The following is a 17,898-nucleotide window of genomic DNA, read 5'->3' as shown; positions in this document are numbered from 1 at the left end:
CTGGTGAGCTTGAACTGCCAACTTTGCAGTTCAAACCTGCTTTGCAGTTCAGCACATTAACCCACAGTGCTAGACCAGGACTACAGGGTGACTACAGGGATTAAATAAAATATACATTTGAAGCACTCATCAGAGTTCCTGATTAGCAAGAAAGGATTAATATATTATAACTATTAGTGTTTTGGGTTTTTTGGGTTTTTTCTTGCTTCTTTTTATTGTGAATTGGGTGAACGTTTACAGATCCCATCAATTTTCCATTCAATAATTCACACTCAATTTTTTTCTTTCATTGACTGCAATCCCCACAATGAAAAATCTCTTATCTCACTTCCTTCCTTTGTAATATAACAATTTCTCACTTTTGCCTTAGTAGTACAATGTCAGTGATATAGAGGGACTCAAAATTCAAAATTACTTCAAGAAAAAAAAATGTTCTGCTAGGGGCCTTCCTTCCTTCAGAACCACTTTGCTTTAATTGTCACTTTCCTTCTGTGTTTTGTCTTTACATTGGTACCTAGGAAGAAGGAAGAAGGTGGGCTTTTATTGGCTCCAGGCCTGCAGCAACACCTGACCAGCATGGACTATGATGGAGCATGCAGGGAGGCAGCTAGGTCATTTTCCAGGCTATCAAGCTACCACAGCTTGTTTGTCACTTCATATGTTTTGTACCAACTCTTTGGTTGACTCTTTGACCTGTCTCATTCCTACTTCAGATCCCAACAATTCAGAAGCATCCTTTTATTTGTCTCAATGTGTCTCAATTAAATAGTCTAGTAAATCATGTGAGTAATGTTTTTGGTGAGAGAAGGACAGGAGTCATTGCCTTTTTCTGGGCATGCTCAGCAGCTTGGATGGATGAATGAAGGTTGTAAGGAGTTTATTAACACAGACTGAAGCCCTTACATGTTTGTTAACCAATACCTGCCCCAAACAAAATACAGGCCCAAAACTTTGTCCATAGCCACTCCCAGATTGAGCTTTTGTCTCTTGTGACATGCAGTCCTTGGGGAAGCTAGGGGAGCTGGGATCCAAGCGGAGGTTGAAGCAGAAAAAAAGGAGACAGTGTTCTTTGTTTCTCTCCTTCCAGCTCTGAACAACTTGCCAGCTTCCTGGGATTCCCTGGTTACTTAGAGCATGCTCACTTAACTGGAAATGTGCCTGTGCTTCTGCAACTGCATCATTTTCTCCACTTCACTCAGCTTCTGGCCGTGACACCTTTACAGTAAATTAAAGATAAATATGCAAGAAATCCAAATGTCCTGGCTTGACATTTTAAACAGCACTTAGAACCTTGCCTCCCTCCCTCCACTAACTACATGTACAGCCAAAGATGCAGAAATGAAAATGCCCACTAAATATTGGCAGCTTCAGTGTTCTGGTCATGCATTTCCAGGGATGACCTGAGGTCCTAAATACTAAACATCTCTGTTAGCACCAAACAGGAATTAAATCTTCTGGGAAACAAAATCAATCAATAAGACTTTTCTTCTACATCAGATATAGCTTAAAATGTGATCAGAAGGTGAGCTTATAAAAAAGTACTGCATCTATAAATTCTTACAATGAGACAATTTTTAAATATAAATGGTTTTCTAGAGTTTTTCATTGTCTCATGCTCAATTTCCACAAGAGGAAAAAGCTTAAACATTTTAAATCTTCATCATATGATGTAGGTATTTTTCTGATACCAGATCCATCATTAACCAAGAGAAGGCGTTCTTGGGACTTAACATACACACACTGAGAGGAAATCTGAACATAAATTGACTTTTGCAGTCACTGTGTTGTGATATAAAATCCTGGGAGTGGATGAGGCTAGCACCTTTGTCTAGTACTGAATGTTGTTGTTGTTGTTAAGTGCCATCAAGTCGGTTCCGACCCATAGCAACCCTGAGCAGGGTTTCTGAGGGTGTAAATTTTTACGGGAGTAAAAAGCCTCATCTTTCTCCTGCGGAGTAGCTGGTATTTTCAAACCGCTGACCCTACGTTCGCAGCCTGATTCGTAACCACTATGCTACCAGAGCACCTGAATACACCTTTCTAATACAGCAGCACTTGGGCAACCCTTTATGAGTGTCAGTCCTGAATTATGTTCCACAAATGCAATTAATTGCAAGGCTGGAGGAGACAAAGTCGGACAGCTTCAGTTCTGTGAAGCTGAACCAATTTTGCTTCTGTACTCAAATCTTCAAGAGTGGTTACCAAGGCACAGATCATAATAGAAAGGAGAGAACACTTTGGTGGCCCAGAAAACTGTCAGTTATTCAGAAAGAAGGGAGGATCGGAATTCTAAAGTAACAAAATGTTGTTCTCCTTTAGACTGTGTGTCTCATTTTGTTGCCTGCTATTCCAAGTGAGACCCTCTGCTTCCTTCATCCTATTAGTTCCTAGAAATGGTTCGTGAGGAGAAAACTTTTACCCAAATTATGCTGCAGCTGGGACCCAGTAATAAATATCTAAGTAACTTGTCATCAACTGGAGGCTCACTTACTCAGTTATGTCCATCTAGTCTCTTGGGGTCTGAATAACTACAGCAAAATACCAAGGGTATTCTCCAGCATACATCCTGTTCTTAGAGTCTGCCCTGCAAATCTCTAGCCATAAATTATTAGCAAGGTTTGTAATCATGAAGGAAGAAGGTAAATAATGACAGCCAACATTTATTGAGTATGCACCATTCATCAACAGAGCTCATCATAACACTTTAGATACAGTATCTCACATAAGACCAATGACTTCTTCATTGCAAATACCTTTTTTTAACAACATTAAAAATGACTACAAATATGGACATGACTAGATGGAATACAAAGTAATCAATTTGACTTCATCTCAGGGAAAAGACAGTGGAAAAGCTCAGTATCATCAACCAAACCAAGACCAGGAACTAATGGTGAAACAGACCATCAATTGCTCATATACAAGTTCAGGCTGAAGCTGTAGAAAATTAAAATGAGTCCACAAGAGCCAAAATATGACATTGAATATGTTGTTGTTGAGGTTAAATGCTGTAGAGTTGGTTTCAATTCATAGTGACTCTAGGCACAATAGAACAAAACACTGCCCAGTCCTGTACCATCCTTCCAACTGTTATTACCCTTGAATCTACTGCTGCTGCCACAGTGTTAATACATCTCTTTAAGGGGGTCTTCCTCTTTTTTGCTGACTCACCAATTTACCAAACATAATGTCCTCCAGGAACTGGTGCCACCTGATCATATGTCTGAAGTATAATAAGATAAAATCTCACCATCCTGGCTTCTAAGAAGCATTCTGGCTGTAACTTCTGCCAAAACAGATTTGTTTATTCTGGGAGTCCATGATCCTTTCAATATTATTCTCCATTACCATAACTCAATTACATCAGTTCTTCTAGTCTTCCTTGAATATATTACACCTGAATTTAGAGACTATCTCAAGAACAGATTTGATGGATTAGACACTAATGACTGAAGACAAGAATATTTGTGGGATGACATCAAGAACATCATACAGAAAGTACAAGATCATTAAAAATACAGGCGAGAAAGAAAAGACCAAAATGGATGTCAAGAGAGACTCTGAAACATGTTCTAGAGCATAGAGAAATTAAGTGAATGGAAGAAATAAAGAAATAAAAGAGTTGAAGAGAAGAATTTAAAGGACAGCTGGAGAATACAAACTAAAATATTATAATGACATGTGCAAAGACCTGGAGCTAGAAAACAAAAGGGGAAGAACATGCTTAGTATTTCTCAAGCTGAAAGAACTTAAAGAAAATCTCCAGCCACAGCTTGAACTACTGAAGTATTCTATGGCACTAGACTGCAAGGTTGGTTTGAACAGCAGGTTGGCTCTTCAAATTCACCAGCTGCTCCTCAGAAACCCAATACTGGGTCGCTATGACTCGGAACTGACTCAGCAGCACTTAACAACAACAACATGCGTAAAATATTGAATGATGCAGAAAGCATCAAAAGAAGACGGAAGGAATACACAGTCACTGTACCAAAAAGAAACGGTTGGTGTTCAACTGTTTCAAGAGGTAGCATATTATCAAAAACTAATCGTACTGAAGAAAGAAATCCAAGATGCACTGAAGGCATTGGTGAAAAACAAATCTTTTGGAATTGATAGAATACCAATTTACATCTTTCAACAACCTGATGTAACACTGGAGACACTCACTCAATTATGCCAAGAAATTTGGAAGATAGCTGCCTGGCTAGTCAATAGATTGTGTTCCATATTTGTGCCCAATCCAAAGAGAGGTGACACAACAGAATGTGGAAATCATCTAACAATATCATTACTATCTCATGCTAGTAAAATTTTGCTGAAGATAATTCAAAAACAGTTGCAGAAATACATCAACTGGGAACTGCCAGAAGTTCAAGCCAGATTCAGAAGAGGATTTTTACTGAAAGCAGAAATACCAGAAAGATGTTTACCTATATTTTATTGACTATGCAAAGGCTTTTGACTGTGTGAATCATGACAAATTATGGATCACATTGCAAAGAAGAGCTAGCTATTCCAGACCGCTTCGTTGTAACTCATGAGGAACCAGTTCACAGACCAAGAGGCAATTGTTTGAACAGAACAAGGACATACTGAATGGCTGAAAACCAGGAAAGGTGTGAGCCAGGGTTGTATCCTTTTACCATATTTATTTCATCTGTAAGCTCAGCAAATAATTTGAGCAGCTGAATCATATGAAAATGAGTGTGGCATCTGAATTAGAGGAAGACTCATTAACAATCTGCAACAAGTAGATGATAATGATCTTGCTCAAGGGACTTTAACATACTGATGAAGAACAGAGTGTACAACCTTTAGTATGGATTGCACCTCAATATAAAGAAGACAAAAGCCCTCACAACTGGACTAATAAATAACATTATGATAAGTGGAGAAAAGATGAAGAGGTCAAAGACTTTATTTATTGGATCCATCATCAACACTCATGGAAGCAGCACTCAAGAAATCAAACAACTTACTGCATTAAACAAATCTGCTGAACAAGATCTCTTTATAAAGTGTTCAAGAACAAAGTTGTCAGTTTCAGGATTAAGGAGTGTCTGACCCAAGCCATGGTATTTTCAATTGCCTAATGGTGGTGGTGGTTATGTGCCATGGAGTCGAAACCGACTCATAGTGACCCTGTACAGGGTTTCCAAGGCTGTAAATCTTTACGGAAGCAGAACGCTCATCTTTCTCCCGCGGAACAGCTGGTAGTTTTGAACTGCTGACCTTGTGGTTCTCAGCCCGATTTGTAACCACTACGCTACCAGAGCTCCTTGCCTCATATGCATGTGGAAAATGGGCAATGAAGAAGTCTACAGAAGAATCGATTCATCTGAGTTATGGTGTTATTGTTAAGTACTGTCGAGTTGGTTCTGACTCTTAGCAGCCACAGAAGTGCTGGTGAGTTTAAACCGCTGACCTTGTGGTTCAACCCAACCTTGTGGTGCAGTCCTTTAACCTACAGTGCTACATGATGACTCCAGTTATGGTATGAAAGAATAATATTTAAAATGCCATGGACTTCTAGAAAAACAAACAAATCTATGAAGTACAGCCAGAATGGTCCTTAGAAACAGAATAGTTTGACTTTGTCTCTCATATTTTGGACATGTTATGAGGAAGGGCAAGTTCCTAGAAGAGGACATCATGCTTGGTAAAGTGGAGCATCAGTGAAAAAGAAGACCCCCAAGGGGATGGATTCACACTTTGGCAGCAGCAATGGTCTCAAACATAACAATCGTGAGACTTGTTTCTGAGGATTGGGCAGTGTGTTTCATTCTGTTGGGCACAGAGTTGCTATCTACAACACCTAACAACAAATAACATCTCATACAATATCCACATCCCCCAAGCATAGTATGTTATTCTCATTTTATGGATGAAGTGAAACTATGTGTATAAGATTGAAGAGCCAGTACAGCATTGGGAACTGAACCCTGGTCTTCATGAATTCAGAATCATTTTTTTAAGCACAACCCTACCCTAAAAGAAGTTTCTAGATTCATTAATGCTTTAGACTCACACAACAACCCAATAATAAGGAATTATTATTGCTTCTACTTTTTTTTAATATGGGAGTAACTCAGTCAGAGGTAACTTTCTCAAGGTTTGAATCTTGCTTAGTTCACTTCCAAACCTTATGTTCTTTCTACCATATGACATTGCTTTCACCAAGCATTTTGGCATGCGTATTTTTAAAGACTGTTTTGTAATAAAGCAAATATGAGAGAGAAAAAATTCACTGGATTAAAATACTGTTAAGATTCTATCATTTTACTGAAAGAAAAAAGTGGGTAAGGCATGTGTTGGCAAGGAGGAAACTTGAATTTGTTTTCAAAGAATGTATGTGGGAAAGGAGTGCATCTCTTAATTTATAGAAGAGATGGAAGGATATGCTAAGGCTAATAAGAGCAGGAACGCTATCAAATAGAATGATAATGGCTACAAGCAACAAAAAACTCCAATACGGGGACTTTCCATGTAACAAGAAGCCTACAGATCCAAGGCTCAACTGCTGAAAGATGCTAGGGAGATAGATTCTTGCTCTTTACACTCCTGGTGTGGTGCTGTGGGTTAATGCACCAGACTGCAAAGCCATTTGAACTGCAAGGTTGGCAGTTCAAGCTTACCAGTCACTCCTTGGAAACCCTATACAGGGTCACTATGGGTCGGAACTGACTCAACAGCACTTCACAACAACAACAACCCTTATCATGGGAGTCCTGGTGTAGCACTGACCGCTAACTGCAAGGTCAGCAGTTCAAACCCACCAGCTGCTCCTTTGAACCCCTATACAAGATCACTATGAATTGGAACCAACTAGATGACACTTAACAGCAACCCCCTTACCATATTGACCTACGTGCTAATCATAAAAAGGTGGGGCTTTAGTCGTCACATCTGCAATAAAAGCAGGGACAGAGGAAAGCGGTTTCTCCAACCACACTGTTCCCCTGTTAAAGACAAGCAAAATCTCTCTTAGAACCCTCCCCCCAGAAAAGTTCCATTTAGGTTTAATTGATCAGCAGTTTGTCTCAGGACCATCCCAGCAGATAGGCAAGCTGGTAAAGCAAGTGATTCCCTGGAGACATTGACCCCCACCCCAAAAAGAAATGCTCCCTGATAAATGAGTGGATCATTTTTAAATCAGAAAGAGAGAAAGCCTTGGGTTAGAAAGCTGGTGATCAGAGGAGTTGGAGGCAGTGGGACTGTACTTGAAGGAAGATGGTGCTGAGCTGAAACATCTTCCTTTTCTCATCCTGTTCTTGACTATTCTTTCTGCCATAATACCAGACCTAAGGAGCCCTGGTGACACACTGGGTTAAGTATTGAGTTGATGTTCAAACCCCTCATCCACTCTATAGGAGAAAGATGAGGTAATCTGCTCCCATAAGATTTACAGTCTCAGAAACCCTAACGGACAGTTATACTTCGCCCTTACGAGTTGGAATCAGTTCAGTGGCCGTGGTTTAGTTTGGTGTTTGGAATCCCAGACCAATAGCTCTTTAGGCTAAATAATGATCTGACTCCCTCTTTTGTTAGTGTTGTTGGTTGTTTTAATCCTTGGCAAGTAGTAGGCAGTAAATAAATTATTGATTGATTATTTCATAGCAGAAATAATTGGCTACTGAGGGACGTTAGCTGGAATGGTTTTTCACTGCTTCACAGGCGAAACTACTCAGGAGTCTATGGCAGGAGTCTAGACGCCATTGTTACCAGAATTCAAGTACAAATGTCAGTTAAAATAACCCAGGCTCAGACGAGAGGAATCTGAGGAGGCTGATGCTTTCTTTGCAGGTCTTGTTGAACTGAGGACAACCCTGAGTGGTCTTGTTACTGCTTTTTTTTTATAATCACAGCTGCCAATGGTGTTATCAGTTGCCATGAAGTGGGTTCCAACTCATAACAACCCTACACACACAGAATGAAACACTGTCCAGTCCTGAGCCAGCCTCACAATTGTTATGTTTGCACCCATTGTGACTGTCACTGTGTCACTCTATCTCACTGAGGGTCTTCCTCCTCTTCGATGACCTCCACTTTTCCAAGCATGGTCTCTTTCTCCAGGAACTGGTTCCTCCTAACCACATGTCTAAACTATAAGAGACAAAGTCTCGACATCCTTGCTGCTAGGGAGCATTCTGGCTGCATTTCTTCCAAGACAGATTTATTTGTTCTCTGGCAGTCCATGGTACTTTCAATATTCAACAGCTGCCATGGTTTCCTTCATTCTCTCTGCAGAGCCAGCTCTCCCAGGCGCTGAACGGACTGTCAGACAGGGCCAAGGAAGCCAAGGAGTTTCTGGTGCAGCTGCGAAACATGGTCCAGCAGATCCAGGTATCGGTATCACCTGAGTAAGGCACAAAGCCATCCCTATGAGATAGCATGTGATTATATATTTGAGGAAATGGTTTCTTCTGTTTATTTTTAGGCTGTGGGAAATTCCTTTTTTTATGTGGGAAATTTCTTTTTTTTTTCTTTTCTGCTCTGTCTCTTCTAATACATACAACCACACACACAGACACACAGATCAGTTTCAAATATAACTCTTCTTATGGTCATTAAGCTGTCCTGGTGTGGCACTGTGGGTTAATGCGCTGGACTGCAAAGTTGGTTTGAACCACAAGGTTGGAAGTTCAAGCTCACCAGCTGCTTCTCAGAAACCCAATACAGGGTCACTATGGGTCAGAACCGACTCAACGGCACTTAACAACAACAACATGGTCATTAAGGAGCCATAGTGGTGTGGTAGTTAGAGCACTTGACTGCTAACCAGAAAGTTGATGTCTGAAGCCACCAGCACACTCCACAAGAGAAGCATGTGGCAGCCCACTTCTATAATGGTTACACTGCCTTGGAAACCCTATCGGTCAGTTCTGCTATGTCCTATAGGGTCTCTTTGAGTCAGAACCAATTCAACAGCAATGGGTTTTTGGTTTTTGAGAATGGTTACTTTGAGCCAGATATGCAACCTGTTTTTCCAAATGGTTCTTATCTTCCCTCACTGGGCTGGGACCCTAATATACTACTGCTGTGCATTTAGAAAGGAACCTATTTCTTGGTGAATTTAGAGTCATCATTATTTAATTTTAAACCCTATTGTTGTGGTTAAGTGTCACGTGTTGATTTTGACTTACAGTAACCCTGTACAGGGTTTCCAAGGAGTAGCTGGTGGTATGAACCACCAACCTTGCATTTAGCAGTCCATTGCTTATCCTAAAGCACCACACCAGGACTCCTTAAAGATCCTATTTTGTTGTTGTTAAGTGACATTGAGTTGGTTCTGACTCAGAACCCTATGTAGGATTTCTGAGGAGTGAATGGTGAGTTTGAACCTTATGGTTCAAACCAACTTCACAGTCCAGTGCATTGTCCCACAGCATCACACCAGGACCCTATAAGTTCCCCCAAATGCCTTGTACTAATTATATCTTATTGAAATTCAACAAATAGATCACACTTTCTTTTACTTTTTTCTTCCTTTCCTTTCCTCCATCCTCGCTGTCCCATAGTACTGCTCCTCCTTCTATTTAAATACTTAACATATTTTTCAGCCAAGTGCCCCTGGTGCCTATCTTTTCAGATTGCTTCATTTGGACACAATGACCAGCAAGTCCACCAGCATCCGAGAACTCATAAATTCTCCAAGTACAGTTGAAGGGGAAAAACCATAAACTGCATGAGATGCTAAAATAATCACTCTTTACAGTGTTGACCATTTTTTGGTTTTAAAGTTTGCCTCTCACAAATAACCTCAGCTCTGGCCTCCAGTAAAATGGTTTTCTGAGTTAATGTTTAATCCATGTCCGGGAAGAAATGGTTCTTTCAGTGTAAGCCAGTCTTTTGAAGCATTAGACACTGATTTCTTTGCCTCTGTTTTGGCATGCATGCCCATGCTAGAACTACCAACTCCCTTACAACCTGACAGTGCTTTCCAAAGCAATGGAGTTTATCAATCGGCCCCTTCTTTGGTGGTTCTGGCATAAAATGTGCAGACCCAGGCTTGCCTCTGTCCTTCCTCTTCATCAAAGCAGAGCTTTCTTTCTGCTCTAAGTCACTAATTGAGTTAGCATTACTCTTCTACAAGTAGAACATCCCCCCCACACACACACATACACACTCAGAGAGAATTACCCTGCACTGGGCATACAGTGTCCACTGGGGTTTCTGTGGGAATTCTAAAGTACTTGTGGTTAAAAGTCAAAAGAACCATTGTAAAAGCTGCTGCTTATGCAATTATTTATGCACATCTCCTACTGGGAAGAACTTGCTTTTGAGAGTAGTAACCAAACATCTAGGAGCTCTGGTAGCATAATGGTTACAAGTCGGGCTGCTCACCTCGAAACTACCGAAACTACTGCAGTTAGAAACTTCCAGTGGTTCTGCAGGAGAAAGATGAGGCTTTCTGCTCCCATAAAGATCTACAGCCTCAGAAACCCTATGCAAAGTGGCTATGAGTCTGAACCTACTCCAAGTCACACCACCAACAACAACCAAATATCAACCAGTGGATTATCATATAAAGAGACGGAGCTCTTTAGAATTTTAACAATGAATGAACATTTGATGGGCCAACCTATTCCTACTGTCTTCCTTGCCAGCTCTGAAAAGTTTACTGTTTACTCAATTATTTTTTAAGTGTTATTAGTGTTGAGGTTAGTGTTACAGATTGAATTATGTCCTTTTAAAATATGAAAGGGCTACAAAAAGTTTATAGAAAAATTCCTTTATCCTTCTTCTATTTTCTTTTTCCTTGAACTTTTTGAAACCCTCTCTCATATATAAATCCTAACCTCTCTGTCTTGGGGAATAGGTTGTTTTTATTATGTTAGTGAGGCAGGATTAGTGTAGGACATGTCTTGAGTCAGTCTCTTTAGAGATATAAAAAAGATTAAGGGAGTAGAGCAGAGATGGAGCGAAAGATGTCAAGCTACAAGATTTCCCAGGAGCAGAAACTCAAAAGAGACCAGTACCTACCACTAGAGTCAACAGAGAGAAAGCCTTCCCCTAGAGATGGGGTGCTAGGCTCCTAAATGGTAAGAGAATATGTTTCTGTTTGTTAAAGCCATCCACTATGTAGCTAAGACAATTATCGAATGCTGCTATAGCAGAAATTCCACAATTCTGAATTGAAAACTCTGGGTCTAAAGGAAGGCTTTCTCTCTCCACTGTCTCCTTTCAACATCTGTGAGCCCAGTTTCCCTTGGAGACTTCCATTTGTCTTGGCATCAGTCTTCCCCTGGGTCAGGTTGGTTCTCAGCACAGGGACCTGTGCTCCAAAGGACACCCTCCACTCCTTGTTAGTATTCAAGTGCCTCTTTCTCTGCTTGCTTCTCTCTTCTTTTATCTCTTGTAAGGTAAAAGATACTGCAGGCCACACCCAAGGGAAATGCCCCTTACAGCTGATCAGAGCTGCCACCTGAGTGAGGGTGGTACAGTCTACCCTAAACCTCTTACAATTCATCACATGAGATCACATCATGGAGAATGATTACATCATTACATAACTGCCAAATTACATTATTACATAACTGCCAAATCACTGAGAATCATGGTCCAGCCAAATTGACACACATATTTTGGAGGGACACGATTCAATCCATCATAATAAAGAAGACAGTGACTATTCAGCTATCATTTGATATAAATTGTGAAAGAAAATGCAGATTATGATTTAAGAATCAAAATTTCACATGTAACTATTGAAAGAATTACTTTTTTGTTGTAATAATATATATGCAATAAAACATTCATCATTTCAACTATTTTTACTTGTACAATCCAGCCCCGTGAATTACACCCTTCATATTGCACAACCATCACCATTATGCATTTCCAAATGAAAGAATTGCCTTTAAGACATTGAGATACTTACTTGAAACAAATGTCTTTAGCATTTACAGATTTAAGTCAAGTAAAAATTGTTGATGCAGCATTCAATTTAAGTATCACAATGAAGCTATAATTCATTTAGTACAAGGTTACCTTTTCCCCACAAGCTGTTGAGTCATGTCTGATTTTACACCAGGACAAGGTCTATAGTATACACCAATTGTTTTTAACTACCTACCTGTATTCACTACTTGTTTCCCTTAATGATATGAACAAGCACTTCTACCCATAATTCTTACAAACTTCTGTTATCTTTGGATTACTGTTTAACAGTGAAAATGAGTCATTCTCCTTTCTTTCTTCTCCTGAATTTAATGATACCTTTCTCTTTCATGCCTCATCCACAACCCACTTCCTCCTAGTTACCTTTGTAAATGTTGCCTTTTACCAAATACACCCAGGCACAGGACAGCCTTCAACAGGATTCGTGTTCAGCTCTACAAACTTGATATAAATTTTGCTTGGTATAATTTAAACTGTGGCAGTGATATCCTTTAGACAAAAATAAATGCATTCAATAATAAAGCTGTATCCTTTTTTTATCTAAATATAAAGCAAAACACTGCCAAATTCTCCAAGTTATTTTTTTAAATAATACTACATGTGTCTTATGGGCAGCGTTCCTTTTCATTTCCCCTCAGCAGTGGTCTCTATCCCAGAAATGGCCGGGGGATGAGGTGAGGAGAAGCTCAGTTTTCTCTGGCAGCCAGATGCACCCAGACACTGTGCAGCTGAAATATGCTCTCTCACACAGGAGAACAGTGTAGAGTTTGAGGCCTGCCTCGTGGCGCAGTGTGACGCCCTCATCGACGCCCTCAACAGACGGAAAGCTCAGCTGCTCGCCCGTGTCAACAAGGAGCATGAGCACAAGTTGAAGGTGAGTATTGATTGCCCCAGGGAAGCACCAGTATGTCCATGATCCAGACTCCAGGGACTGTGGTAGACAGGCTAGGAGAATTCTCTCCACACCACAGCCATGGGTGGCCAGGGAATTGACCAGAAAGGAGCAGACCCATCTCTTAATCCACCACTCACTTCTTTATTTACCTAACCAATATGTGGTGAGTGATTTCTCTGGGCCAGAGATTGATCTGCATGAAGGGATATAAAATAAAAAATAATCCTTGCCCTCATGAGGCTTATTTTCTAGCAAGAGAGATAAACTTTAGCAGAACAAGTAAGATAGTGCACTATAATAGTAGAAATTGCTAAGGGAAAATGGCAGGCAGGAAAGAGGCTCAGGGATGGGGTTGAAACTTTAGATAGGGTTGGCACAGAAGGCCATAGAAGCAGAAGTTTGTTTTTGAACTGGGAAATGGAATCTGCACATTCCAGAAGATAAATACCTTCTGGAGTTATGTTTGCAGTTGGACAGATGTACAGACTTGTTATCACACAATAGAAATCAGTGATGAAAAGACTAGGGCCCTGTTGGCAAAATGACTGGTCCTCCTGGAGACATCTAAACTTCCAACCGTTGCCCTCACTGGAGCAGGGCAACAAGGTATGAGAACAAGGCTGGGTAGATGGGAAGAGCATGGCAGAGGGAGGTCCAGCAGTGGTCAATCATCCTGGGTCCACAAATGCAGTCAGTAAGGGTTAAGGTGGCTACCAGTGGCCAGTAGTAGCTTAGTATGCAATGCTGGCCTGGAATTGGAGTAGAGAGAGAAGTCAGGTCTCTCTGTTGAAGTCCAAACAGTGAGCATCAGGTTCACTTCATTAGTAAACAATAGTGGATAGAAAAACTTGGGGGCGTTGGTTGCCAGTGGATGATCTGATATGCAGCCGATAAAAACTAAAATCCAATGATCCTGAGTAGACTGTGGCTCATAGTGACCCACATAGTGAACAGAGTAGAACTGTCCCTCAGGGTTTCAGAGACTGTAAATCTTTACTGGAGCAGACAGCCTCAGCTTTCTTCCATGGAGCACTTGGTGGGTTTGACCCATTGACCTTGTAATTAGCAGCCCAGCACTTAACTCACTGTGCCAGAGAGATCATTAGATAATACCTAATTGATGGTAGCTGTGTGCCATTGAATCAATTCCAACTCATAGGGACCCTGTATAGGGTTTCTGAGGCTGTAAATCTTTATGAGAGTAGAAAACCTCCTCTTTCTCCCACAGAGCAGCTGGTGGATTCGACCTGCTAGCTTTGCAGTTAGCAGCCCAATGTGAAACCCACTACACATAGGCGCCACTCCAGAAGAGCAAGAGCAGTGCCCAAGGATTTCAGAAATGTAGAAATCAGATAACAAGACTGCCTCTCAGATTTAGGGCTAAAATTTGGTGGCAGGGAGGCTTCAAGAAGGGCTAGTTCCATGCTTCACGGTCTCTAAAAATAAGAGTGTGGTGCCTGAGCAAGAGCTATAGCAAGTCAGGTCATACTTAGTCCTGAGCAGTCAAACTGCTGAATCTTAACTTCTGCCCCATTCTGAGCCATCAGAGTAACAATAATATTAATAACAACATTCACAAAACGTCACCTCTAGCTTCCTCATCTTACAGCTCCCTCCTGCATCACCCACAGGTGGCTCCCAGCCTTTGTGAACTGCCCAGCTGCCTGTGGAGTCAAGGAAGGCAGAGGCCCAGCTGTGACAACTGAGTCAAGGTCATAGGTCACTCACAAAGGCTGCCCCCCTGGATGAAGTTTGCTGGCCTCACCTTCAGCTGGCTCCATATCAGCGTGCTGCTCTTTGATATTCCTAGTGAGACAACCACAGCACAATTTTATCAGAAACAAGTCCTTCAGGGGCATTTTAGGCAGTCTCTGAGAAGGCAAAGAAAATCACATGTCTGAAAGTTGGAATTTGAACCATGAGAGACAACTGACTAGAGGTTGTAATGTTTCTAAAGAGTCAAAATGTGGGTCCAGAACTATGGTCAATTATAAACTTAGACCACAAAAGAATTTCCCAGATTCAGGAATAATCATGTCCATCTATGGGCTAATCCTACCTATGAATATGATATTATGGAAAATAAGCCTAAGGGAGCACTTCTTCAATATGCTGAATAAAACTTTATTTCTTAGCCATTCTCTATGAACAATAACAAAAATAATACTAATATTAAATCCACTGCTTTTGAGTTGATTCTGACTTATAACCACCTCATGTCTCATAGTAGAACTATGCTCAATACGGTTCTTAATGGCTGTACTTTAGTGTGGCACTGTAGGATAAGCACTGCACCAGAAGTTGGTTTGAATTGTAAGGTTGGCAGTTCAAACTCACCAGCTGCCCCTCAGAAACGCTATACTTGGTCACTGTGTATCCAAATTGACACAACAGCACTTAACAACAAAACAACAAATCGTATGGGGTGACACTGTAGGGTAAGCACTGGACTGCTAACCACAAGGTCAACAGTTCAAACTCAACAGCCAATCCTCTGAAACCCTCTACAGGGTCAGCTGTTCGAATCCACCAGTTCAAATCGACAAGCTGTTCTGCAAGCTAAAGATGAGGTTTTCTACTCCCATTAAGATTTGCCTGGGCTTTGAAGCCCTGGTCAGTACAAACAATCTACATCCTTGGCTACTGACTAAAAGGTTGGAAGTTTGAATCTACCCAGAGGTTCCTCATAAGAAAGGCCTGGTGGTATCATTCTGAAAAATCAGTCATTGGAAACTCTATGAATTTCCAAAAAGAAAAGAGAAGAAAACCTGTGGAGCACAGTTCAATTTGGACACACGAGTTCACGATGATTTAGCATCACCTCGACAGCAATAGGTTAACCTGGCCTCAGAGTCCATAATCCACACCACTGTGCTCTGTTGCCTCCATCTAGTTCTGTGCAGAGAAGACACACCTCAGCCCCTCCTCCTTGCATCAGTCCTTACCTATTCTAATGCACACCTGCTAAGAGCTGAGTGCTGGGGCAGGGTGCAGCAGCAGGGAGGACAGGAAGGTAGTACAGGAGGACTCCTGCTCTATGGAACTGACAGTGAGAGACAGGAGGTAGAGACAGAACCACCATCAGAAAAGTCCTCAGTGTTACCGCCCTCCCAGCTGTAAGGGGCAGAGAGCACCTCATGGAAGAACTGGCCTCGGATAGCTAAACCCAAAGAGTTGTGTGTTACTGCACTGCTTACTTTCTTGCCTGCAGGCACCGGCAAAGCTGCCAGGAAAGAAAACTGATGAGCAGTGGTCTAGCTCCATCCAGTTGGGCATGAAGACCAATGTTTTATATGCCCATTCTCTAACACTACTAAAAGAATGTCACAGTAGTCCTTCATTTTAGCACTCTTTGGAAAGCCAGTCAACAGCAACAACAACAAAAGCCATTTGCATCACATGGAGGTGGTGTTGGTATGCCCCTGAGTCCGTTCCAGCTCACAGTGACCCTGTATGGGGTTTCTAAGGCTGTAAATCTTTCCAGGAGCACAAAGCCTCCTCTTTCTCCTGCAGAGCAACTAGTAGATTCAAACTACTGACCTTGTAGTTAGTAATACACTGTGCTACCAGGGTTTCATTTGCATCACACAGAGCTGGGTAAACAAAACCACAGCTGTTTTAGGAAAATGAGCTGGAGATTTTCCTGCAAGCTACTAGACCAACCCTTTAAGTAAGCAGCAGTACAATTTTCATCTTTAATCAAGGGAAGTCTTTTTTAAAACACTGCCCTCCCCAGACATTGAACTAGAATATGGTAGCGTAGTGGTTACGAATTGGGCTGCGAACCTTAAGGTCAGCGGTTCGAAACTACCAGCTGCTCCGCGGGAGAAAGATGAGGCTTTCTACTCCCGTAAAGATTTACACCCTCGGAAACCCTGTACAGGGTCGCTATGGGTCGGACCCGACTCGATGGCACTTAACAACAACAACAACATGGTGAACTCTTGGGGATAAAGTCTGAGGGTGACTATAGCAGCAACTCCAGATTTTCGAGATGGGAGGGCAGCGATATGAATGGAAGTCAAATTTGAAGAAGTCAAAAATGAGAAAACACCACTTATTCATACTAAAGAACAGTAGAGAGGTGTGGAAGCTCCCCTCTCCCCATCCCCAATCTGTCTTCTTGATGCTGCCTCTGAAGACCACGCTGTGAAACTCAGTTATGGGGCTGTGCTGAAGATGCAGATGGCATTGGCATGGCTTTCATGCATCGCTGAGACCCTGAGTCCAGTGATTACATTCCTCTGTCCCTTCTTCTCTTATAGTCCATCTGTATTAGGCCTGTCCAGACATGGCATGCTTATACCCTCAGGGGCTACTGAGAAGAGGCAGCTGCCTTCCCTCATTCCATCCTGCCCCCAACCTCAAGGACTGCAGAGATGAGAGACAAGTGGCTGGTTGTTCCCCACAGCAGCAAAATTGTTCTGTCTTCAGTCTCCAGTGACTTGCTTCTCTGCTGTTTTCAGCTGAATGATTCTGCCATTGCCTCTAAAACCAGCTACCAACGTAGCTGCCACCATTACTACTGATGCCAGCCTCCACTTCTCCCTGGTCCTGTCTGCTCTACCCCTGCCTTTTTCTTTTCTTCTCACTTTCATTGCTACTCAGATCTGTGAGAAAAGTCTGGCCTTTTATAGACATCACTTGCCAAGCACAGTACTTCTTTATGTCTTTGTTGGCTAACACATCACTCACTGTCCTTTGGGAATAATCTTACGGTCTTCCGTTTTCTTTTGGCTGAGTTGCCTGGGCCCTGCTTTCTACTGACAAAGAGAGGAGTTATGTGTGTATTTTTCTGGCAGTCTTCTGTTCTTCAGCAATCCAAAACTGGGATGCTGGAGAGCTAGTGTGTTTTGAAAAAGTATTTATAATCTACTCATGCCCCTCTGTAAAAGCACCAGTTGATTGAAAAGATTTAGTAGTTCTGATTCTGAAGCAACATAGAGCAAAATGGTGAAGATCCCAGATCCTATGTCTTAGAGACTGAAGCATAAGGATCAGAGTTACTGCTTGCTATGTTTGTGTCCTTAGGCAAGTCCCTCAACTCCTCTTTACCTTTATGTAAGATAAGGATAGCAGTAGTACTCATTTCTCAGGGCATT

The 17,898-nt window shown here is 41.6% G+C and overlaps 1 protein-coding gene across 1 annotated transcript in view; it reads left to right on the top strand.

Annotated features, from left to right (window-relative positions):
* Positions 1-17,898, top strand: part of TRIM9 (tripartite motif containing 9) — a 145,749-nt gene that overhangs the window by 75,360 nt on the left and 52,491 nt on the right. The window contains exons 2-3 of the mRNA XM_006872349.1: positions 8,248-8,343; positions 12,653-12,775. Coding sequence (XP_006872411.1) covers positions 8,248-8,343; positions 12,653-12,775 — 219 coding nt within the window. The remainder of the gene's footprint in view (positions 1-8,247; positions 8,344-12,652; positions 12,776-17,898) is intronic.

The sequence above is a fragment of the Chrysochloris asiatica genome, unplaced genomic scaffold (assembly GCF_000296735.1).
Source record: "Chrysochloris asiatica unplaced genomic scaffold, ChrAsi1.0 scaffold00194, whole genome shotgun sequence".
Taxonomy (NCBI): Eukaryota; Metazoa; Chordata; class Mammalia; order Afrosoricida; family Chrysochloridae; genus Chrysochloris; species Chrysochloris asiatica.
The sequence above is the reverse complement of the archived record's forward strand: the minus strand, read 5'-3'. Positions and strand labels throughout refer to the sequence as shown.